The sequence below is a fragment of the Lampetra fluviatilis genome, chromosome 53, assembly GCF_964198595.1.
Source record: "Lampetra fluviatilis chromosome 53, kcLamFluv1.1, whole genome shotgun sequence".
In the NCBI taxonomy this organism is placed as follows: Eukaryota; Metazoa; Chordata; class Hyperoartia; order Petromyzontiformes; family Petromyzontidae; genus Lampetra; species Lampetra fluviatilis.
The window spans coordinates 2,672,462-2,697,414 of NC_136327.1; the positions used below are offsets into that span (position 1 = coordinate 2,672,462).

Here is a 24,953-nt window from a genome sequence, read left to right on the forward strand (position 1 = left end):
CCCCCCCCGTGTGCAGTTCCGGGCCTTCATAGGTGCTACTCGCTAACAGCACTTGCCCCAACAGTGTGTTAAGGCTATAGGGGGGACCTTTGTTTTTGATCAGATTCGCGTGACTCTATGGACACCGGGCACGTGTTTGGGGTGCGTCTTACTTCCCAGAGCATCTTATAATCCGGACAATATGGTGTGGGTGTAGATATAAAATGTATTCAGGGCCCCCTTGTGCATCCACTTCTGCATAAAGGGAACACCAGCTATGGAATGGCGGGCATGAGGCCCAGAACTGATTCAGATATCAACCGCTGTTAGGTCGTGGTCGGGAATCAAACTCAGGTCGCCGATGTTTACAGCGCAGTAGGCTAACCACTCCACCTTTGCTCGCCTCGCAGGGATCCAATTCGTAATTCATTTGCCTGTTCCTTCAATTTGTCAGTGTCTATAGTGCAGTGGGGGGGGGGGGGTGTGTGGAAAGCGTGTCTTGGGATCTGGAGAATACGGTAAATACGAGACACATGGGCCCCACCCGGGGAACACGGGCCCAGCTGCAAATGCAGCTCGAGTGCTGCGGAGAGGAGGCATCGAGTCACGGAGCCGCCGCAAACGTCCGCCCATTTACCCTCACGGCCCCGGGGATGGCGAGGGCGGCTGCGGAGTCGATGTTGACGAGCTTGGCGCTGGGCACGGAGCTCTGCGCGAACACCGCGTACAGCTCCCCGGCCATCGCGGGGATGTCGTTCACGAACTCCGCCTCTCCGCTCGCCTGCGCAGGAGAGAGACGGGACAGGGGAGTCACACGACGCGCTGTCCACCGGCGTATATCCGCGCCGGTGGCGAGATGTGAACTACCTCGCCTGGCATAGAGGAGGTCTTGGGTTCGATCTCGACCCCGACGCCTGCTGTATATTTGTAGTTTGCATGTTCTCCCTGTGGTCGCGTGTATTTTTTTCCGGTTTCTCCGGTTTTTCCTTCACATTTAGAAACACGCGTTTCGAGTATTTGTCTGCTATAAAGTTCCAGGTGATAAGCCACTGCGTTGAGCTATCATTTGTGATAGCCATGCCGCTTGTGAAAAACAGCTGTATAGCTCAGTGGGACAAAAAAATTGTTTAAAATAGAAGTAGTGTCTTTTCCACTGGCTATTTGCCGAGCTGAACCGAACCAAACCGTGAAGCTCTGGCCTCACAAGACGACTGAATCTGGCTCAAGGCCAAGATTGGTCTAAGAGCAAATTGAATTCGACAAATATTGGAACTCGACAATTGTTCACTGCGTGTGACGGCAAATGGCACGGCTCAGGTTCTGCAGTTGGGAGAAACAAGCGGACTCCTCCTGCACCACGCAGGGCTGATGACGTACATGTACGTCATCATGATCGGAAGAACATTTTAAATAAAGTAACTTCATCGGTACCGAGGCTCCCACAAGGTCTTACGGGAGGGCGTGTGGCACAGTGTGGCGCCGGCTATCACAGAATGCAGTCGTGTGGCTACAGTTCTCTGCGGTGAGTAACAACGTATTTTAAAACAACGGCGCTACGCCTCTCTAATTAAAATTAACGCTGAGCCGTTTGCGCGTTCCGAGATTCAGCGGTCAACGGGACACCCACCATGCAACTTGCAGACCCCTCGGACACGGGAAAGGGTTAAGGCGTCTCTTGCACGTGCAAGGAAATGTGAGCACCCGGCGGCAAAACCCCACGCTTGCTAGGGGATAAAACTAAGGTCTACAGAGACCGTGTTCGCGAACTCACTTGCTGTGCTGCCATCACGTGGCCACCTTGCACCCCAGCTTATAATTTTGAGAGCTTTATAAACCTTACTCTTGGTTCTTTCGAAAGAACCAAGAGTATGGATCCTTGCAGTCACGAAAACTTCTAATCTAGAATGAACTTTACAAACCTCTTGAGTGATCCACCAATCCTCGACTATGAGGAGCACTGGTGTGCGCCACCATGCATGCACTTTGAACTTCTTTCGCACCGTACGTAGGTGCAAGGGGAGGACAACGAACTGAACACGCATGGTAATACCGCGGTACACGTCGTCCGATGCGCTCCTGAAAGTTGCGACGACGAACATCGAAGAGGCGTAAATCAAAGCAATTTTGTTCCAATCACCAAAACACAGTACGTGAATAATACGCCGCACTCCACCGCGCGGCGCATTTCTTTTTCGCGCGACGCAAAGTCGTATTCGTGTGCAGGGTAGGTGGTGGAGGCCAAGGCGGAGAGGCGACGGATGACGAGAAAGGAACGGACGACGATGCTGCCAGCGACGTGAGAGTGAGGCGGGGGGGGGGGGTGAGGACACGCAGATCACTGTTAGCGGGTCTTAATAATAAAGCGACTTAACGTGTTCGCGAAACGACGTAAAGAGGGGGGAGACGTAGATCGGGGTATGAGTATTCTTGGGTTTTTTCGGTAAAGTCACGTAGGTAAAAAAATAAAATAAAAATCACGACGTTTCGGAGGCAACACAAGCCTCCGTCTTCAGGTGGAACCGTCACAGCACGATAGCTGTATCATGAGTGTAAACCGCAGTGTAAACCGCAGCCGGTACACAACGCATTTGTCAAGTCACGCAGCGCACACAACGCGAGTTATTATTTTTCACTGCTGCACTTGTGGCACTACAATACAGTCACACGTCAAATTCACGCAGATATTAATAAAAAAAGACTCCTTTTGTGGACCCTCACAGAATCTTTACATGGAACCGCAGTTATATATATTAAATTATTTGCTTTTATTCCATCCTAGCCCACAGGCAAGCTTTTAAACTAAATAAAGACCGCAATTTTCTCTCCAGTTTGTGTGCGTGTGTGTCTGTGTTCAGGAAAACTTCAGGAGCCCGGAGTGAATGAATAGGAGCGTGGGCCCGTGGATTCTGCAGCAAATGAACCTCCTCCCCCCCCCCAGCCCCGCCACACTCACTCGCTCTCCGCAAGCCAAGCCTATAATGGAAACTAGGTCAGCGATGCTGCTGGCTTGGCACGAACATTTACGGGCGCGCCGCTGGCAGACGGTCGTTCCTCCAGCCAAAGGGGAAGATCGGGGGGGCGGGCGGGAGTGGTGGCGATAGTAGCCACGGCGAAGAAGGAAAAAACCTCCCCTTGTTTACGATGGGCGCGCACTCTTCCTCCCACCCCCCAACCACATTGAGGAGTGCATTTCCCCTTTCACTTTTATGAAGAGGCAAGGCGGTGCCGCTCGCGGCTCCGAACCGACGGTCTCACGAATTTCTCCCCACTCGCACCCCCCCCCCCGCACGAAACCCATTAGAAGACGACGTTGTCCACCGGGACAGTGTTGCTTCGTGGCCAATGACGAGTGGACATTTAGTCGCTCACAACAACGAGCGGAGAACCGGGTGGCTAAAGCACAGCAAGTTGGCACAGTAGGGAGCACAGGTGGTGCATCAGCCAGTCATCTCAGTCAGTCGACCCGTGGCACCTGGGTCTGCCCCGCGACCTCCTGCCAGCGGGCGTTCGACACTTCACGTGGCCTCAAGGTGCACATAGCCTGGCACGAGCGTCGTGGTGACGTCACCGCCACTTAGTGGCGAATGGCGCTTCTTGTTGTTATCCGTGTATGGATTTTTTGTACCGTTTGCTGCTGCAACTTTTTGGTTGACCCTGCCCGTCCTACATACAGACAAATGTGTTCTCAGTCGAGCCAGAATGACCATTTAAATGTTAGGGGACATGGAACACATAGAATACTATTTATTTATTTACACAGGAAATCCTTTCTGGGTCTTAAGAGTCTTTTTCAAGAGTTCCGAGTTGAGCTGTCGGCCGATTCCGCTAATAAGCGCTTGGAATGTCGGGAGAAACTGGAGCATCCAAATGAAGCCCAATGCCGCTATACGAGGTCCACACCGATGGATTCAAGAATTTAATTGCTGTAGCCACCATTTACTTTTCCCGGACACGGCGCGGTGCAGCAGGGCCGGGAAGTTTTACGGAACCGCGCGATCCATCGAAACCTCGCCTCCAACGCGCCGGGGTCACAGCCACGAGCGAAGGCACAACGCTCGAGCCGTGAGAGTGCGTGGAGTCAACCAACTTGCGACACCGTGTTACAGCAAAGTTCCCCCGAGGCCCCTGAAGTCGCAGATGCAAGTCGCATTCGGCGAACTGCTGCGGGATGAAGACCCCGCAATGCACATTCAGCCGGCTTGCAGACCCATCAGCATGGCTTCCTCACGGTCAAAAGAGCTGTGGCAGGATTTTGAATCCTAGAAACGCCCCTTCGCTCCGCACGCACGCACGCACGCGGCTACTGCAGAAGCCTGAGTCAGGGCCTCCTGCCGGAGCATGGGATGGTCGCTCATCTCCACTGACGGCCCTGAACCAGTGGCAGCCATTCCACATTACCGTGGTGGAGTCCAGTCTCTCCATGCAACGATTCCCGCTGACCTTTATTGACCCGAGGATTGGAGGAGGGGGGGGGCAAAATGCCAAGTTGACTGCCCGACCGGGATATGAATAAACTCAATTTCAAACGAAGCGCTCCGACCACAGCGCCACGCACCGCGTGCCACGCACCGAGTGCCACGCACCGCGTGGCACGCACCGAGTGCCACGCACCGCGTGCCACGCACCGCGTGCCACGCACCGAGTGCCACGCACCGAGTGCCACGCACCGAGTGCCACGCACCGCGTGCCACGCACCGCGTGCCACGCACCGCGTGCCACGCACCGAGTGCCACGCACCGCGTGCCACGCACCGAGTGCCACGCACCGCGTGCCACGCACCGAGTGCCACGCACCGAGTGCCACGCACCGAGTGCCACGCACCGAGTGCCACGCACCGCGTGCCACGCACCGAGTGCCACGCACCGAGTGCCACGCACCGAGTGCCACGCACCGCGTGCCACGCACCGCGTGCCACGCACCGAGTGCCACGCACCGCGTGCCACGCACCGAGTGCCACGCACCGCGTGCCACGCACCGAGTGCCACGCACCGAGTGCCACGCACCGAGTGCCACGCACCGAGTGCCACGCACCGCGTGCCACGCACCGCGTGCCACGCACCGAGTGCCACGCACCGAGTGCCACGCACCGAGTGCCACGCACCGCGTGCCACGCACCGCGTGCCACGCACCGAGTGCCACGCACCGCGTGCCACGCACCGAGTGCCACGCACCGCGTGCCACGCACCGAGTGCCACGCACCGAGTGCCACGCACCGCGTGCCACGCACCGAGTGCCACGCACCGCGTGCCACGCACCGAGTGCCACGCACCGAGTGCCACGCACCGAGTGCCACGCACCGAGTGCCACGCACCGCGTGCCACGCACCGAGTGCCACGCACCGAGTGCCACGCACCGAGTGCCACGCACCGCGTGCCACGCACCGAGTGCCACGCACCGCGTGCCACGCACCGAGTGCCACGCACCGAGTGCCACGCACCGAGCACTTGCAATGCAATGAGAGACACGTGCAGAGGGCGGAGAGGTGGCGCAGCGGTTAGCGCACAGCACTTGCGGATTCGACGAACAGAGTTCAATTACCGGCCGCGGTTAACTTCGGTGTCGACTGGTATCTGAACCACGCCCTTCCGCCCCCCCCACCCTCCGCCCTACACCACTCTACGCTCACTAGCGCGGTGACGTATGGACAAACAACCCCCATGACAGACACAGTGGGGGGGGGGGCCTTGCATTGACAAAGGATGTGTCAATTACATTACGATTATCAATTTGCATACACAGAATAGCTCTGCGTGTCGATCCAGGATGAAGGACTCTTGACGGCTCATCACGGGAAGGACCATGACAGCTCATCGCAGTGGAGGCGTGGGGAGGGAGGTGGGGGGGTGATGCGTGGGGGTGGGGTCGGGGGTCACACGGGGGCGTTGAATGAATGCTTATTTGACGCGGCCCGCTCAATCGCTCACGCGCTGGCCGGGAGCCCGGGGAGCTCGCGGGAGAGTTTCCAGAAATCGCGCGCCTCAAAGAAAAAACCCCCGGCTAGGTGGGGACAGAACAGAACAAAAAAAAACACACACAAAAAAAAACCCACCGCTCTCACTTACTCCAGCAAAAAATTCACCCCTGCCAGGCGCTCGCTCTGCGAGAATTCAAATCAGCCTGCGCATACATTCTCAAAGCGGCGCCTTGCTGGTCGGGAGGCATCATTATACTATAAATAGTATAATTTTCTGTTCTCGATTTTTTTCTCTCTTTGCACAGTGCATGTAGAATGGTATATTTTTACATTTCAGATTCATCGGAATCTTTATTTGGACCGCAGGAAGTTACAACAGCGGACAATGCAACAACAACAAAAATAATAGGAGTGGAAAAGCGAGAAAAAGGTAAGTCACAATTATCAAGCAATAATAAAAATAGAACTATACTAAGGACCTGGATATTTATATTATTTTATTATTTTCCTTCTACGTGACTTTACCGAAAGAACCAAGAACATGAATCCCTGCAGTCACGAAAGCTTTAAATCAAAATTTATACTAAGCTATATTTATTTTACCAGGTAAGGCCCACTGAGCTATAGTTCTGTTTTTCCCGTTGAAATCTAGAGCAGTCAAATACTATGAACGCTTGATGTTGATTCTAAATGTGGAGGGAAAAATCAGAGGACCCAAAGGAAGATCATCACGGCGAGAGAGAACACGCAAACTCCAAATGTACAGGCGTCAGGGTCGAGATCGAACCCACGACCTCCTAAAACAGTCCCACCAGACCACACCGAGGTAACACAGTCTTCCCTCAATCATGTTTGTGGGTATTAATGCGATGGCGCTTTGGGTGGTATGTTAGTGCCAGCAAGTCGCCACGTGTTTAAATAATTATATCGACTTGATTCGATCCGCCGAGTTGCTGATAACTTGATAGTAATTATTAATTACAAGAATTCAAAACCCCTTGCCGATCCACCTCTGGATAAAAGCGTCCCCATGCCGTGTCGGTAATGTCGGGTTGTTTGACCATACTTCACCACGCTGGTCAGCGCAGGGAGAGGGGGGTCCAGGTCACGGTTGGGACATTGAAATCGAGTCGCCCTGCTGACAGTGCAGTGTGCTAACCACTGCCCCACCGCAACCCAGTTGCTTCACTGTAACGGATGGAAGTCGCCACTTGTAAGGTCAACACTGCGTTGCCGAGTGGCGCCCACGGTCACCGCTGAGCCGGCTTGCCACGCTCCAAGCCTCCAAACCGAGATGGCCAACCACGGAATGACCGTGTGAACATGGAGACATTTCGGCTTTTTTTGGTTTTGACTTTTCATTATGTGGACCAGAAGCATCGCGACGGCGATGGCGTGGGGAAGCTTTCATCCGAGCATCCGATAGATGACGGCGTTACACGCGCTTGTGTGTGCGTGCGTGCGAGCGCACGTGCAGTTGATCACGTTCGGTGCCGGGGGAGCGGTGGTGCCGTGGTTTGTCACGCACTGCACGCCGGTCTCAGTGACCCGGTTCTCAGCTACGGATAAAATCAGCGGTGGGAAGTGGTATCCGGGCCTGTCCTTGGGCCCCTCCCCCCCTCCAACGTTTTAAACTAGTACCTTATGCCGGACTTCAACATCAACGCCGGGTGGGCGAATGCGAACAAGCCACCTCCCGTTGTGTGCCGCGACATCCTTAAGAGGTTCTAGATTTGAAGCTTTCGTGACTGCAAGGATTCATACTCTTTGGTTTTTTCGGTAAAGTCACGTAGGTAATAAATAAAATAAAATAAAAATCACGACGTTTCGGAGGCAACACGGAAGCTTCCGTGTTGCCTCCGAAACGTCGTGATTTTTATTTTACTTTTGTAAAAAAAAAATTACCTACGTGACTTTACCGAAAAAACCTAAGAGTATCCTTAAGAGGTGCTCGCTAAACCGAGGGAGGAGGAGGAAGGGGGGTTGTTAAGAAACATGGGGTGGTTGGGGGGGCCGAAAAATTACCGTCTCCCCCCCGCCCCGCCCGGACCACGACTGCGTGCATCTGGATTAAATAGTCGCGGACTTTTAAGTCAGCGCGCCGTCTGAGATTAATCGCACGCGCAGCCACATGGCGTTGAGAAGGGGCGTACAGTAGGAACGCGCGTTATTTCATTTTTTTCCTTCAACACCCCCCCCTCCTTTTCCCTGGAAAATAATTTAAACGTGCATAAATAAAAAGGTCTTTATACCTCGAGCCAATTGTCATCAGGGTTTCCAAGACCAACAACTGTACTGTGGGGGAATTTCAGCTTCACTTCCTCTGGCCATTTAAAAAGAAAAACTCTTTGCCAGAACGGCTAATGCGTTTTGTGCGTGCTTGTGTGTCTTTGTGTATGAGTTACGGGGTGGTGTCGTGGTTATTGTAGGCACCATCCCGGGTTCTGTTCCTCTCGCCACGATAGCGCTCATCGCGCACTTGAATTGTACGGCAAAGGCACACCAAGTCTCACGAACTGCGGAGGATTTTTTTATTTTTTTTGGGGGGCTGCTTGGAGCGTTACTCAACAAAACGTTCCGCATGTGGAAGAAAAAACTGAATTGCCAGAGAGAACACCCCACGCATGTGAGGAGGAAAAAAACCCAGGGCATTTTTTTTTCGTTAGTTTCAAAATCACGAAAGAGTCATAATATGAATTGCCGCTTGTACGGCTGGAGGACATTTTTGTAACGTGACTGTCCCATCAGATAGACACGGGGTGGTGGGTGGAAATTACACATTCGTCAAAAACGAAGCACGCTCTCACATCAAATACTTGCAGAGTTATTGGAAGTCTGTTTTGTATTATTAAGAGTCCAATCGTCTACTTTAAATAAATCAGCATGTTCAACTTGACCGCCTAGCACACCGAACATCAATTTTCTCCGAACATCAATTTTGTCTGCTTTTTAATCTGTACGTTATCCCCTATGCTCGCCTCTTGTCTGTCTGCCTAGTTTCCTTCCCGTTACTTTGTCTAACCTCCCTGTCTCATGCCAGCTTTGCTTTCCATTCAGATATCTTTCAATCATTCTGTCCGTTTATCTGTCTGTGTGTGTGTTAATGTGTGTCTGTCTGTCTGTGTCAATGTACGTCTGTCTCTTCATGTTTAATGTAAAGGGTTTCAAAAATACCAAAAACTACTGGCCATTAAAATAACAGCTTTACCCGTAACGATGTAATCGCACTTTAATAACAACAACGCATAATACGCGGGGAGTGGTGGCGCTGTGGTTAGCACACTGCAATATGAACTCGTTCACCTGCGTTTGACCACCAATCACAGCTAAGTACGGTGGTAATATCTGCAATGGTCCTGGATCCCCTCCCTTTTACCAACCCACACCAATCAGAGTGGTGAAGTATGGTCAAAAACCCACCATGACTGACCCAGCATGGCCGAGGCCTTCATCCAGCAGTGGATTGACAAACTGAAAAACATTATTATTATTATTGTAACATACAGTAGAACCCCTCTTAACGACGGTGATTGCTTCTATGAAACTGGTCGTTAAGGGAATATTAGGAAATACACGTTAAAGGCTTAATTCGTTCCGAAATGTACCCTTTTTCACCTAAAAAACATACTTTATAATATTTAAACAATGGATATTAACACATGAAGATACTACCATTATATATACACTATACACTACTATACACTACTATATATTACACTACTATACACTACACATTGGGCTTTATGGAGTCCCGTCGTGAAGCGGTTAGTCGTTAAGAAAGGTGGTCGTTAAGAGGGGTTCTGCTGTATAACTGTCGACCAGATTGGTTGCAAAGGCATGTGGTTACCGACACTTTACCACAACCAGTTGTCCTCTTAAGTTTTCTGCCATGCAGACAGAGGTGATCGTAGCTCAACAAAAATCAGCTCCAGGAGGTGGTCGGGTGGCTCGGGGAATTAACCCGACACCACGCGGGGTCAGGGAACAGAGCCAGCACCGCCCAGAATGCTGGGTTCCAGTCCCGGCTTCCCACCCGAGATGAAATCGGGCTCCCAAGTGCAGCGAACGTGATGGTCTGAGACTGGCCACGCGACAGCTGCACGAAAGAACCAGACGCAGCTTCTCGCTTTTTACCAAAACGGGCCACGTGGCCCAGTGGTAGAGCGAGCAGCTCACAATCCAAAGGTTACAAGTTCGAATCCTGGATAAGGGTTGACTCAGCCCATCATCCCTCCAGGGTCGATAAAAATGAATATGTTTGTGGAGAAGTCAGCAGTGACTGCAATGCATAGAACTGCCCCCCCCCCCCCCACCACAGGAATAGGCACCACGATGGCGAGATGTTAACTATCTTGCCTGGTGTGCAGGAGGTCGTGTTTTCGATCCCGACCCTGACGCCTACTGCACATTTGGAGTTTGCGTGCTCTCCCCGTGGCCGGGTGGATTTTTCCCCGGGTCCTCTGGTTTTTCGCTCCACATTTAGAATCAACGACAAGCGTTTAGAGAATATGGCTGCTATAAATTTCCACGCGACAATAAGCCACTTCGCCGAGCTATAATTTGTGGCCACGTCGCTTTTGAAAGGGAGCTCAGTGGGCCTTACCTGGTCAAATAAAAAATAAGTTTAATTTTAAAATGCATGCATTTCCACCACTGGCTCAGGGCTGTTAATGGGAGATGAGCATCAATGCCTCAACGCTCGTTCGAGAAGGAAACCACTTTGACTTTCATAAAGACCAGCTCTGAATTCACACGTGATGGTGTATAGCGTGAAGAGCAAGTCACGCAATCAACGGCAACTACCACAGACAGCAAGGCCTCGTGTGTTTTGTAGGACAGGCTAGCAGCGTCTTCTTGGTTCTTTCGGTAAAGTCACGTAGAAGGGAAATAATAAAATAATAAAAATAAAACATAAAAATTATCACGACGTGTCGGCCACAACACAAGCAGCCGTCATCAGGTACAGCCTATTCAAGGCTAGCAGCGGTCAGGAAAAAGCAGCCAATTTAATTTCCAGGTTAATCGATGAAGTCGTGTGGATCTGCCGTTTGCAGGAGCTCCGGGGATGGAATATTGGTCTCTCTGTACGAACTGCATTATCCACATCAGAAGACTCACGTTTTCCCCCCTGCATTTTTAGAGCAAAAAAACTTGGGGGTGCATCTTTCAACCCGGTGGCTGTGCGCGGGCTTGGGTGCGGCCAGATTTGTATCACTTTATTGGCACTAGGCACGAGTTTGCGAAGCGTCTTGCTTTCTGGAGCGTCCCGTAATCCGGATAATACGGCCAAGGGCAAAAGCAAAAATGCTCTTTTTTATTTTAGTTGGCACTAGTTTGGATCAGTGAGTCCTTTAGTGCTCCCAGTTGACTCTGACTATTCCTGTGTTGGGCAGTTAGTTGCAATGCACCATGGCCCTAACTCACCAGACCAATCAACAAATAATTTACTATTTTAACTTAATAAAACACCTTTCCTCCACCGCCATTTTTATATCGGGGCCATGCGGCGCGTGGTTGTGTAGGCGGAGCGTGATCACGAGGTCTTAATGCCCAGCTTATTTCTCCATTTTTAGGTTTTGCTAAATGTTTTACATGGGCAACGCTAACCAGCTATTTCTTGATTTAATTTCTAAAAGTCTATTCAAGCTAGTTACGTCTGAATGAAACAGCACCATGCTTGGAGGACGGCTGCTTGCGTTGTGGCCGAAACGTATTGAGAATTATTTTATTATGTTTTATTTTTATTTTTTTATTATTTTATTACTTCCCTTCTACGTGACTTTACCGAAAGAACCACCAAGATGAATCCCTGCAGTCACGAAAGCTTTAAATCGAAATGTGTACCATCTGTTGAGAAGGAAACAGCTGCTATATACATATCTCATTAGGAGATATTTGCTCCTTCCATGAGAATGAGGAATTGTATCATAGGCGCAGGTCCGCCAATTAATGTAAGCACTGCTTATTGATATGTATCACCATTTGCTTTTTATTTTTTTGGAAGGCACAACTGGATGTTAAATGCTACCCACGTGGGGCCACATCCACAGCGACAGGCCTTGTAATTAGGGAGCTCATCTAGATCCAGACGCATATTTACGTTTAAAAAAAAATATTTGGCCGCGGCCTAAATGGATTTTCCGGCCTCAGACGTTACGTTTGGCCGGCAGCTTGCAACAGCTGTGGAGCTTTTCTGGGAGCTGGGAAGAAAGAAAAAACGGATTCGGCGGGTCTGCTTGTTTGCAAAACTTTACAAAATGTGGCCCAAACAAATATGAATGAAAGCAAAAAATAATTTACGACAATAATTATCATAGCAATACGTTGACGACGAAAATAAACAATCCAATTCGTCATTTGTGTTTGATGAAACGGTGCTACATTTTTTACGGCGCGTTAAAAAAAAAAGCGTGAAATATCCTGAGAGAACTAGTGGAGTAAGTGGCTGGAAAATCTGCTTGTCTTCAAACTTTTTTTTTATTAAGTAGAAACGGCACTCTGTGGGATCGCTAGACCTAATTAAATCCGCCTTCTGCTGCAACCCGAACCCCTTCTAACACGTGCACACGCAACACTGTGACTGAAATGACATTCAGAATGAGAAATTAACGTGACCCCCCCGCTAAAGAAGAAACAAGCGAAGAGAAACCGAGCTTCAACTAACCCTGACCATGAATCTAACCCAGCTCTTGCCGCGCGAGGGCTCACGCACAGAGCTGTCTAAACACCTCCACGCCGAAAGGCGGGCTCCACTTACTAGCAATACGTGTTTCCAATTAAGGCGCTCGGTTCTTTAAAGGGGGGCATGATTCATGGCTACATAGTCAAGACGTCAAACCTCACCCACGGACCTCCACCACCAATAACTTGCTGCGGACAGTGTGGGAAAGTTGGGATCGGGTTTTTTTTTACTGGCGGGCGAGCGTGTTACATCTAAACGCTAACTCGATTTGGCAACGCAAATTATTCCTTGAACACGTCCTCCAACGCGTCCAAGGTTTCCTACGCGCAGCATAACCCCCCAGCCCCTCCGTCAGGATACGAGGGCTTTCTCAGGAGCTGCACGGGGATGGGCTTGTGGGGGCTGGATGGCGAATATGTTTTGTTCTTGTTGCAATCGACAAGAGAGGAAGAGGGAGTAGAGGAGAAAAGTGAAAATAAAAATTTTCCCACCTAATGTCGCAGGCGCAGGGGGTTTACAGATGGAAGCCGTTTAAGTTTTTTTTATTTTGTTTCAGAGGCTCCCAAACCCCCGTGCCTTGCTCGCAAAAACGCTAAATAAAAATAATAAAATCCACTGAACATAAACGACAGGACACAGCTGTCTTCACACTTCCACCCTCGGCAATCGTGAACTCTAAGAAAACGCGGGCCTGCTGCACTAAGTGACTGATGTCTGCCGGAAATTAATGCCCCCTGTAACCGTGAGGTCAGTCATTTTTATTTTGTACCCCCTTCTTCCAAAGGGCTGGGAACACTAGGAACACATTAGCAATGGGTCTGCATTTTCAGCAATGCGTGTGTTTCCACTGCTGCCTGAGAAGAGTGCATGACAGCAAGCTGCAAAAGCACACGGTTGCTAGGACTTGTTTGTTTATATATAGAGTCAAGTGTCGTCAAAGTGTCCAGTCTGTTCAATTGAGAGTTGAGATGTTGAGGCCTGTATCTTTGGAGCTTGCATGTTCTCCCCGTGGTAGATTTTTCTTCATGTTCTCCGGTTTTTCCCTTCACATTTAGAAACACGCGTTTGCAATTGATTTGCAATTGATTGACTAGAAAAGCTATAAAACGCCAGGATTTTGTTTAATAGACATAAGTAAAAAAAATAATGATTATCTCATAGATAAGTACATCGGCTGTGGGTTGTCATGTTATCCGACGTAACTTTGAAGCTCTTGCTGCGATGTGGTTTGGCCAGAAGATTCCAGCGCAGAAAAAAACGGGTTCCTCGTGGACATCTAAAGATCTTCTTGGTTCTTTCGGTAAAGTCACGTAGAATGGAAATAACAAAATAATAAAAATAAAACATAATAAAATAATGGTCACGACGTTTCGGCCACAATGCAAGCAGCCGTCCTGAGGTGAAGAACAGGTCTGTCGAGAAGACAAAGTCTGAATGACAGACCTGTTCTTCACCTCAGGATGGCTGCTTGCATTGTGGCCGAAACGTCGTGAGAATTATTTTATTATGTTTTATTATTTTTATTTTATTATTTCCATTCTACGTGACTTTACCGAAAGAACCAAGAAGATGAATCCCTGCAGTCACGAAAGCTTTAAATCGAGACATCTAAAGAGCTACATTCCCTCTTACGCTTTGGATTGCTCTCAACGATTTTGGCCTCCTAGCATGGAGAAAACCCATTAGGTAAATGGCCAAATAATCCCGATACCGTAAGAACCTCAAGGCTCCGTGAGGCTCTCCTGGGTAAATAAAGGATTACGGTGAAGAGGAGCACACGCCACTGTGAGCCCAGAAACCCGACTTGGATTCTCGAACCCACAGCGAACACCAGTGGCGAGTGATACCTAAACCGGGCTCAGGTGTTCCAGCAACATCCCGCAATAATCAGTGCGGTGAAACATGGCACTGGATCCAGCAGTGGATTGCCAGCCGTAAATTGTTAACATTTTTGAGTGTAAGATTTTTCCAAACTAAAATACCCATTCAAACTGAGTAAATCGACGACCGTGCGCCTAATTTGGCTTCATTCGTACAAACTCTAACCCTAACCCTGCGACACTTTGTCCTCTAACAATCCTGCCGAGCTCAACGCACGGGGTGAAGAACCGGTGATGACGTAGCAGGCTGTTCGCCAAAACTTCAATTGCTTGAAGGAAAGTGGGCAAAACTGAGTCCTGCTGGAAATGTTTTTTGTTTCAGATGAATACACGGTGGCAGTCGGCCATGCGCCCAGTACGCTGTCGAACGTGTGATCCCAGTGCCCTGAGTAAGATGGACATCACCCACCACGCTTAAGTCACCCTGTGTCACCCCATCAAACCGCGACTGCACCTCCGATCAGCAACGGTTGGCTACGTCGGGTTGAGAAAGAATTTCGAAGTTCAACAAACATCCAGGCTGAGTCGCTGCCTGACACACTGGCGCTCTCTGTCGACTTTTTGTGTGCATTGCACTGACAATATTTCTACGCTCCAGTGTTTCTTCACCGACGTTGACGATATTTTGTACCGCCAATTGTGTTCCAACTCGGCACACTGCTGCCCTGCCCTCTGGCAGCAACTTGACGAGTTGTCACGATCTGGGGTCAGGGTTCAACCCAACAATCCCTGTCGTTTCTGTCTCGTTTTTTTGCCGTCTCGTTCCTACCGTTTCTCATTCGTGATGGGTCATTTGCACAGCTCGGTTCGCTCCGCTAGCTTCGGTGTAAACAATCGCACATCACTTGCGTACATCTTCAGAAATTGTAAATACGTCCTGAGCTTGATGCGCGTCTGTGCTTTCTGATGCACTTCCGCGGCCATCTGGAACGTTCTTCCTTCCGATATTAATGAAGCCACTGGAGCTACGCAACTGTAAAATCGTCTATATTGAAACCCACTTCTTTAGAACTGCTTTTTATGTTTAGTTCGTCGTCCTTCCCCCGCACCTCCGATTAGCACAGTTGGCTACGTACGTCGCGAAAGAGGTTCAACAAACAAACATAAACCCCATGACAGAATTGTTGGGGCAAGTGGCTTTGAGGGAGCACCTATGAAGGCCAACATGGCACATGAGGGGGTGGGTGGCCAGCATCATGCCCGGCCACCTTTGTCTCCCTGGTGGCAATGTCTACACACCGCGCCAGGTACTCATTTGAGGCTAAAAGCCACACACACGTGCGCACGCACAGTGCTATTGGCGAACGCGACGAGTTCTGGACCACCACCACCACACTCCTTGCACCACCACCACTCACCTTGCACCACTACCACACCACTCCCTGCACCACCACCACTCACCCTGCACCACCACCCCACTCACCCTGCACTACCACCACCACTCACCCTGCACCACCACCACACCACTCCCTGCACCACCACCACTCACCCTGCACCACCACCACCACCACTCACCCTGCACCACCACCACTCACCCTGCACCACCACACCACTCACCCTGCACCACCACACTCTGTGCACCACCACCACTCTCCCCCGCACGGCTACCTGCAGCGAGGCCTCCAGCTTGGCGATGGGCAGCGTGAGGGGGTAGTCGGCGGGCTGCGTGTCGTACGTCTGCTCGCCGCTCGACACCGCCCGCCCCAGCCCGTGGCACGCACTGTGGTTGCGCGGCGACACGGCGCCGTCGCCCGCGATGCTCAGGTAGAACTGCCCCAACACGCGCACAACAAAGACAAAGATTCCCACCACCGTGTAGCCTTAACGGACTTTTGGGGCAAGTGCTGTTAGCGAGTAAAGCCTATGAAGGCCGGCACCGCAGGTGAGGGGGTGGGGTGGGTGGCTCGCAGCACGCCCGGCCGCCTTTATCTTCCCAGTGGCGATGTTTTTGTACGCCGCACCAGGTACTCATTTGAGGCTGAGCTGCACTCAGGGAGGCCCAGGACCGGTTAAAATAATTGTTCGTCACTGATGTTGGCGGTGAGCGGGAATCGAACTCGGGCCGCCAGGTTTGTAATATAGCATGCTAACTGCTGCACCACCGCTCGCCAGACACACACACACGCGCACACACAAATACACAAACTCATACAATGGATTTTAATTTCATTACTCGATATTTTCCGGAATACTACTCGGCTGGTTTGGGCAAGGGATTACCGGTATAAGGCACTACCACTAGAGTACAAAGTACGCCTATCCATAAAATCCTATATCATTGATGATGATGATGGATGATGATGGACGAATGATGATTGATGATGATGACTTCGTCACGGCACCTTGTAGAAGAGAGACAGCGCCAGGGACTTGCGGTATTGGGGACTCGCGGCCACAGGATCACTGTCTGGCGTCAGCTCATCCCCCAGCTCCAACAGGACACCTGGAGGCCACGGAGCCCCGAGGCAATGGTCAGCAGTGGCCCTGAGAGACATCCGGCGACCTACGCCAAGAATTTAAACCCAGAAGCGTGCAACTGCGCGCTCACAGATGCGGCTTCTCCGACATTAGGAAGCCACTGGAGCCAGTGTGTCGCCAGTGCGTGCGGCTGCGCGCGACTGTCTCCGACCTTGCAGCGTGGCCGCCGAGGTCACGTCCTTGCCGAGGAGGAAGCGCTCGGCCCGCTCTGCGTGCACGAACCCCGGAGCGACGCCGCCGTACACGAGGGACGCGGCCGTCACCACGCGCTGTCCCCCGTCGCCGGCGTTGATCTTCGCGCGGAATCCCGCGCTCACGTACGCGTGCGCGTTCTGTGGCGCGCGGCAATCGGGAAACCGTCAACTGGGAGCGGTGACGCACATGTGGTACGATCAGCACGCTGAGTGACCAGACACCTGTATCTTCTTGGTTCTTTCGGTAAAGTCACGTAGAAGGGAAATAATAAAATAATAAAAATAAAACATAATTAAATTATTCTCACGACGTTTCGGCCACAAAGCAAGCAGCCGTCCTCAGGTGAAGAACAGGTCTGTCGGAAAGACAGCGTCTGAATGACAGACTTTACCGAAAGAACCAAGAAGATGAATCCCTGCAGTCACGAAAGCTTTAAATCGAAAGATACCTATATGATCACATGGACAACATGCGTTGTTGACGATAGAGGAAATGGTAGCCCTGGTTGAATAATAGACACTGCACATTCCCAACACTTCATAGGAATGACCAGTGATGAATTCCTAAAATGTGGTACTCATTTACAGAGAGTCCAGGGGACAATGGGCTGAGTTGAACCCTGACTGTGAATTGAACTCCCAACTTCCAGTGGAGCTCTCTCACCTGATTCTAGATTTGAAGTTTTCGTGACTGCAAGGATTCATACTCTTTGGTTTTTTCGGTAAAGTCACGTAGGTAAAAAATAAAATAAATGAAAACAACTCAATTAAATCACGACGTTTCGGGCGTGACACAAGCGTCCTTCTTCAGGTGGGGACAACGTAGCGAAAGCGAGTTGTTTTCATTTATATTATTTTATTTTATTTCTTACCTACGTGACTTTACCGAAAAAACCAAAGGGTACTCTCTCATACTCTTAGGTTTTTTCGGTAAAGTCACGTAGGTAAAAAATAAAATTAATAAAAGTAAAATAAAAAATCACGACGTTTCGGAGGCAACACAAGCTTCCGTCTTCAGGTGGAACCGTCACAGCACGATTGCTGTATCTTACTTGAAGCTTGTGTTGCCTCCGAAACGTCGTGATTTTTTATTTTACTTTTATTAATTTTATTTTTTACCTACGTGACTTTACCGAAAAAACCTAAGAGTATGAATCCTTGCAGTCACGAAATGAACTTGACCTGAGTGCTCTCACCAGAGCCAATTCTCCAGCTGTGTCAATGGGAGATGCGTGCACAAGGCCAGCACGTGGCATCGTTTGTCTCTCTTGAAATTACAATTGAGGCTGATTGGGCAACAGTACCTGATGTTATACTTAAGTGATACAAACGTTTCAGATTATACAACATCAACAGTTTAAAATGACCGTACTCTATGCAATGGCTCAATCTTCACAGTTCAGTTTTTGTTTGCTTTATCCTGATTGTTTTAACGGTGGAATGCCATGACACAAAGGATCCATTCAGAACGCTCCCAGAGGAGTGCATCACCCCGCGTTAGAGAATGGCCCGCAGAAGAAGATATCACAGAACCGCTGCTGAATCTCTTCCGAGTGGCTTCTTGTTCACACCACGTGGCTGCACTTTCCCGCCTGCCCTGTTACACAGGGCATGCATGCGTGCGTGTGAATGTTGAACTTCTTTCGCACCGTACGTAGGCAACCGTACTAATCGGAGGTGCAGGTAATGTTTGTTGCACAACAGTCGCCAGACCGATAGCTATCATTTTCATGGCTGACATTTTGCCCAAATTAAGTGCAAAAACAAATATCAAATGATGGGATTTTATGACAGAACAACCCATGGCATTCATCCCATCTAAATAAAAATTCTAATTCTGATCTCAGGATCTCAGCAGGGGCCAACTTGACAGTCAGATATCACAAACGAGTGAGTATAAACAAGACAAAGTACAGTAAAACCTTGGATTGCGAGCATAATTCGTTCCGGAAACGTGTTTGTAATCCAAAGCACTTGTATATCAAAGCACTCGTATATCAGTTGTGATCACGTGACGCTCGGCAGACAAAGCGGAAACACGTGCTACTCGTATTGCAAGACCTCGCTCGTTGATCAAATTAATATTATTTTAAAAAATTGCTCGTCTTGCAAAACACTCGCAGACCAAGTTACTCGCAATCCAAGGTTTTACTGTACAAATAAATTCCTGAATAGTATGGGGACAAATTGTTACATGCATCGAAATTACCAACACACAAGTGCCTCTCACAATACCAGCAGAAGGCCAGGCTTGTGCAAAGTTCGGTTTGCATGAACTGTTTACTCACCTGTGCTCTCATCATAACTTTAAACGACTTAAAAACTTCTCCCGGGGTGAGCTTTGGAATTTCCATGCCGACAATGACCTATGGAATCAATCAGCACACCACACCACACACGGCACTGTCAATCATCAACAGACGCTTTCGGCCGTTTGGGGATGCGAATGCACATTGACGTGCTCTCTCAACTGCTCTCGCATGACGTGGCTCCGGTCATGAACATATTCTATGTAAAACAAAAAAATTGGGGTTAATTTTTACTTCCGACGGTACAGCCCGCCCGGCATTGACTTGCGCAGTCAACCCAACAACACCTGGCTCCGTTCTGCGACCTCTTGCAAGCGAGCCTTTGGCACTTCACGTGGCCTCATGGTGCGCCTAGCCCGGCACAAGCGCCGTGGTGATGTCACCGTCACTTAATGGCGAAGGCAGCGGTTTGTTGTTGTTGTGGTTGATGATGTTACTTGCTCAAGGAAGGGCCTCTAAGAGGGTATTGGGCGTCACCCACACTTTACCCCACCATATGTGACCTGCTGATCGACTGTGGTGTAGTCTGCTGGGAGGACAGAGGTAGTGAGAGGGATTTAAGAAAATTTCTTCGTTGGCCCTTCTTTACAGCAGCACAAATATTATGTTATACTTCATACTATATATATGGATCCATTTATGTGCTATGAAGAACGGGACATGCCTCAAACGTTGCTCATTATACAATTATGTAAAACAATATATACGTCCTTTTTTTCCTTTTAGGGCTTTATCTTTTTAAGAACGTGTTGAACGTTTGATATTTCCGGAAGCAGGTTATATACACAGTGACAAAGCACACGCAAAGCTGGTAGTGCAATGCCAGCTGCAATGAATCTAAAGGCCAGCTCAACGATGCAAATGTGCCCCGCCAGCGTCACGGAGGACAAAACAACGACAAAACATCAATCAAACAAGCGATTGAGACATTCAATTAATTCCTGCTCTGACACCAAATTGCTCAATTACATGAGCGGCTCCTTTCACCCCACGTTTAGCTCAAGAATGCCTGCGAAAATGAGAGCACGCGTCTCATATGACACAGCAGAACATGCAGTGCAGGCACACGCACGCATCGGGCCAGCGACAGGCGGGGTTATATGAGGTCAGTGCGCACGACCCACAATTCAGCAGATTCCCCAGCTCAAATCGCGGTTTAGGGTCGACTCAACTCATCATCCCACCGGGGTTGCTAAAATACAGTAGAGGTACCATCACCCAAACGATGGGCCACTTTGTTGATATATCATTTGTGGCCAGGTCGCTTCTGAAAAACAAGTTAATACCTAAGTAGGGTTTGCCTGGTAGGACGGGGATGGTTTAGTTTTATTTGTATGTGTGTGGGTGACTTGTTTACCGCTCCTGTACTTCGCACTCCTATCGTGTTTTTGTTGTGTTTGTTGTTGTAACGTTCTTACCCGCCCCGACTGGACATCCGTCAAAAAGAGCTTTATAGCTCAACAGATTCCTCCAGAATAAATATTCTGATTCTGATCTTGTAAGAAGTGTCAGCAGTGGTTATCGTGTGGAGAAACTCGCCCCTATCGTTTGAAACGTGGGATATCCAACCGCCAAACCCGAGCCAACAGCGGAAATGAGCGTCACACCCAGTGCTCGTTTGAACAGCGAGACATTGTGACGTTAGTTAAAATTCAATAATCGACATCAGTAGGTTCCAATTCAAACGAATGCACGGTGGCGCTCTCCTCTTCCCAACAACCCTAAATTCCTCCTTCCTGTAGCAGATGGGATTCAATCCAGAAGACTAATTTTATCAACCCTGGATTGGTGTATGGCTGAGTTGACTCCTGACTGGGATATGAACTTACAATCTTCTGATTGTGAACCGCACGCTCTAACGACTGCACTACCCAGCCAGATCTGCAATCATCATCATCGGCTGATGTAGATGCAGAGCAACGACTACAATTTCACATTCAGGTGGTCAAGCCCAGACAAGCACGTCAGGAGCAGCGGAGTGTATCATCATCGCTGTGACGTCTCCTTCGTATTTGTGAATCGGGCATTGCTTCGTTGTTGTACGGTCTGTTCTGGATGACCACAGTCGCGCACTATAAAGTTTTTAATTTTACATTTGTGCATCAGGCATCCGCGTCTGCCATGGTTTGTGCAGTGGATGCGGTTTACTGTGGACCGGTCTCCAGAGCAACAACACATCCTCAGCCATGATCAATTCATAATACGGAGAATACGGTATGAACACGAGCCATACCAAACACAGGTCCAGCTGCAAATGCAGCTCGGGTGCCGCGAGGCATCGAGTCACGGGTGCTCACGGCAGCGAACATCTGGGATGGCGAGGGCGGCCGGTGACTCGGCGGAGACCAAGTGTGGCAATACGGCAACGCCGACACCAACGCGGGCACTGCGTGACCAATCCCGAGGCATCTACGTGGCCGCCTAACGGAGAGCACGGCTGCGAGGCGCTGCCTTGAGAGATGACCGACCTTGCCCTTCATGTCCTTGCTGAGGAACTGCACGAGGTCCAGGTAGGCCTCGCTGGACACGTCGCTGATGCGGATTTTGGCGCCCGCCGCTTCCAGGACGACGAAGACGTCCGAGACGAAGTCGCGGTGAGCGTGCTTCATCATCAAGTTGCCGGCCCAGCCGCCGGCCTGGTGGAAATGACGTCAGGTCAAAGTGTGTCTCCCGTGTCTCAGGTCCGTGTCTCAGACCCGTGTCTCTCGTGTCTTACGTGCCTCCCGAGTCTCAGACCCAACGTACAGTTATAGTGTCTATCTTGTCTCCCGTGTCTCAGACTCAACCATACGGTTATTGTGTCTCTTGTATCTCCCGTGTTTCAGACTCAACCGTACAGTTATCATCTCTCCTATGTCTCAGACCCAATGTATGGTCATCTTGTCTTTCGTGTCTCAGATCCAACCGTACGGTTATCTCCCCGTGTCAGAAACGACAAAGCAGCGTCGATGTTGCGCAGCTCACGTTTCGCACAGACTGATTGGCCACTTTGCTCAGGTGGTCGGCGGCGGCTGCGAAGGACTCCGATTGGTCGGCATGCTCCCTCAGGGAGCCAATCAGCTTGTTGAGGCTCACGGATGAGCCCACCCTCAGGCACGTGGCTTCGAGAGACACGGCGAACAGCTCGGCCACACCCTTCACATCGACGTACGCCTGGAAGGGTCCGTCCGTCTTGTAGACGCCTGTCACACGTGCGGAGATGTAAAGCAGCGGTGGCGCTCGGCATTAGCACGCCCGGCAAAAGCTTAGCGCCCCGAGAGGCAAATAAGGGTCCCAGGATCCATGAGCAAAAAAAGATGCACCAAAAATCTGCTAGAATTCAGATCCTAATAAACATAACCGTTTTAATCGAAGGTGCGGGGGAAGGATCAACAAACTAAACACAAAAAGTAATTCTAAAGAAATTAGTTTTCAATTTAGATTTAAAAGTGCATAGCTCCCAGTGTTTTTCTAATATCGGAAGGAAGAGCATTCCAGACGGCCGCATAAGCGCAAATATGCGGTATGATATAGGATTATCATGGATAGGCGATACCTTGTCCTCTAGTGCCGGTGCCCTGCGCCGGTTATCCCTACTCCAAGGCAGCCTGGCAGCTTTCGGTAAAATATAAAACCAGTATTTAGATTTTTTCTAGATTTGAAGCTTTCGTGACTGCAATGATTCATATTCTTAGGTTTTTTCGGTAAAGTCACGTAGATAAAAAAATTAAAATTAATAAAAGTAAAATAAAAATATTATTAATTAAAATTTTTTACCTATGTGACTTTACCGAAAAAACCTAAGAATATTTAGATTTTACCAGGTAAGGCCCACTGACCTGTACAGCTCTTTTTCAGAAGCGACCTTGCTACAAATGATAGCTCACTGTTGTGGTTTATTCACGTGGAAATATATATATATCAGCCAAAAATTCTCAGCGGCATGTTTATAAACGTGGAGGTAAAAGCAAGTGGACTCGGAGAAAAATCCACACGACTGCGGGGAGAGAGACATGCAAACTCAAAATATACAGCAGGTGTCAGGGTCGGAATTGAACCCACGACCTCCTGTATACCAGGCGAGGTAGTTAACATCTTGCCACTGCGCCGGTCGTAATCCATCCCTTCCCCCTCCCTCGGCCCTCACCCTTGCTCGTGTCTCCCCGCACCAGCTTCACGCTCTGCCCGCTCAGCCGCTCCACAGCGACGAGCAGCTCCGTGAGCGAGGTGGGGCGGAACCACTTGACGTCGGCGGCCGCGAAGAGATGAGCGGGGCCAGCGGCGGCGGCGGCCGTCGCTTCGCCTGAGGAGCACGAGTGATCGCCTCTGCACGGCCGCCCATTCTTGGGGCAGAACTTGAGGTCCTGCCCGAGAGGGGGAGACAGAGAGAGAGAGACACGCGGTGTGGACAAGTGGCGGCGAGAGCGGTGATTTCCGGCTCGGAATCTTTTCTTTCCTTCCTCCTGGAGGAATCCGGTGAACTGTGAAGCCCTTTTTTTTTTTTTAAATCCTTTATATTAAGTTCGCTTGCTTGCTTGCTTGCGTGCTTGCTTGCTTGCTTACGACCGTGCAAATCTTTCGGTCGTTTTTTAACCCACTTCCCGTGATCCAATCGAGCTGACATTTTCCACACAGACTCGTTGTGCGAGACAATTATTGTTCGTGAAAAAAAATTCCCAAAATTTTACACTTTTTAGGCAAAAAAAATGTATTTTACATATATTCAAATATAACTCATTCATGGCTTTGGCTGAACGTCAGAGTGTAAGAGCCCAGAGCGTAACCCCTCCACAGGCCGTGGCGGAGTAGCGCAGTTGGTAGCGCCCTCGCTTCCCATGCCAAAGGTCGCGGGATCGATCCCCGCGTCCTCCACAGGCGAATATATTTTTAAATCCTTTATATTAAGTTCGCTGCCACGCATATAAAGGATTTATAGTGAAAAACTTCGTTTTTACGGGTTATACTTATTAACAGATGCACCAGCAGGGGCAGGCCAGCACGTTTGAACAACAAAGAAATAACAAAAAAACTAAGATGGGAGTGCAAAGGTGGAGAAAAGGTGAGCAAGTTTCACCTGAGGATGGCTGCTTGCGTTGTGGCCGAAACGTCGTGAGAATTATTTTATTATGTTTATTTTTATTATTTTATTTCCCTTCTACGTGACTTTACCGAAAGAACCAAGAAGATGAATCCCTGCAGTCACGAAAGCTTTAAATCGAAATTTAAGCATAAAGTACATAAGTACAAATTGCACACGCGTGCCATGAGGCAAAGCTGAGGGAGGGAACGGATGCCCCTCGATGGTGAAAAATGTGGCCGGGTGGCGCTGTGGTTTGCTCTGAGCTCAGAGCTGGGGCGAGGGTCGATTCAGGCTATCTCAAAGTAAAAATTATTTCCTGTGGTCGTTCAATTTCACGTTTAGAGCCCTGAGCCAGCATTGGAAAATCAACATCCCTATGGCGGGAGATAAGAAAGTGCTTGGGCGTGCAGGAAAGTGGATAGAAAAATTATTTTATTGCTTGAAAGGATTTCGAAAAA

General features: G+C 49.7%; 1 protein-coding gene across 1 annotated transcript in view; it reads right to left on the minus strand.

The window, feature by feature from the left end:
* Positions 1-24,953, minus strand: part of LOC144949289 (xanthine dehydrogenase-like) — a 90,172-nt gene that overhangs the window by 51,233 nt on the left and 13,986 nt on the right. The window contains exons 7-14 of the mRNA XM_078879230.1: positions 23,563-23,779; positions 22,401-22,618; positions 21,905-22,072; positions 19,416-19,493; positions 17,085-17,265; positions 16,798-16,898; positions 16,064-16,225; positions 617-760 (exon numbers count right to left, since the gene is read on the minus strand). Coding sequence (XP_078735356.1) covers positions 617-760; positions 16,064-16,225; positions 16,798-16,898; positions 17,085-17,265; positions 19,416-19,493; positions 21,905-22,072; positions 22,401-22,618; positions 23,563-23,779 — 1,269 coding nt within the window. The remainder of the gene's footprint in view (positions 1-616; positions 761-16,063; positions 16,226-16,797; positions 16,899-17,084; positions 17,266-19,415; positions 19,494-21,904; positions 22,073-22,400; positions 22,619-23,562; positions 23,780-24,953) is intronic.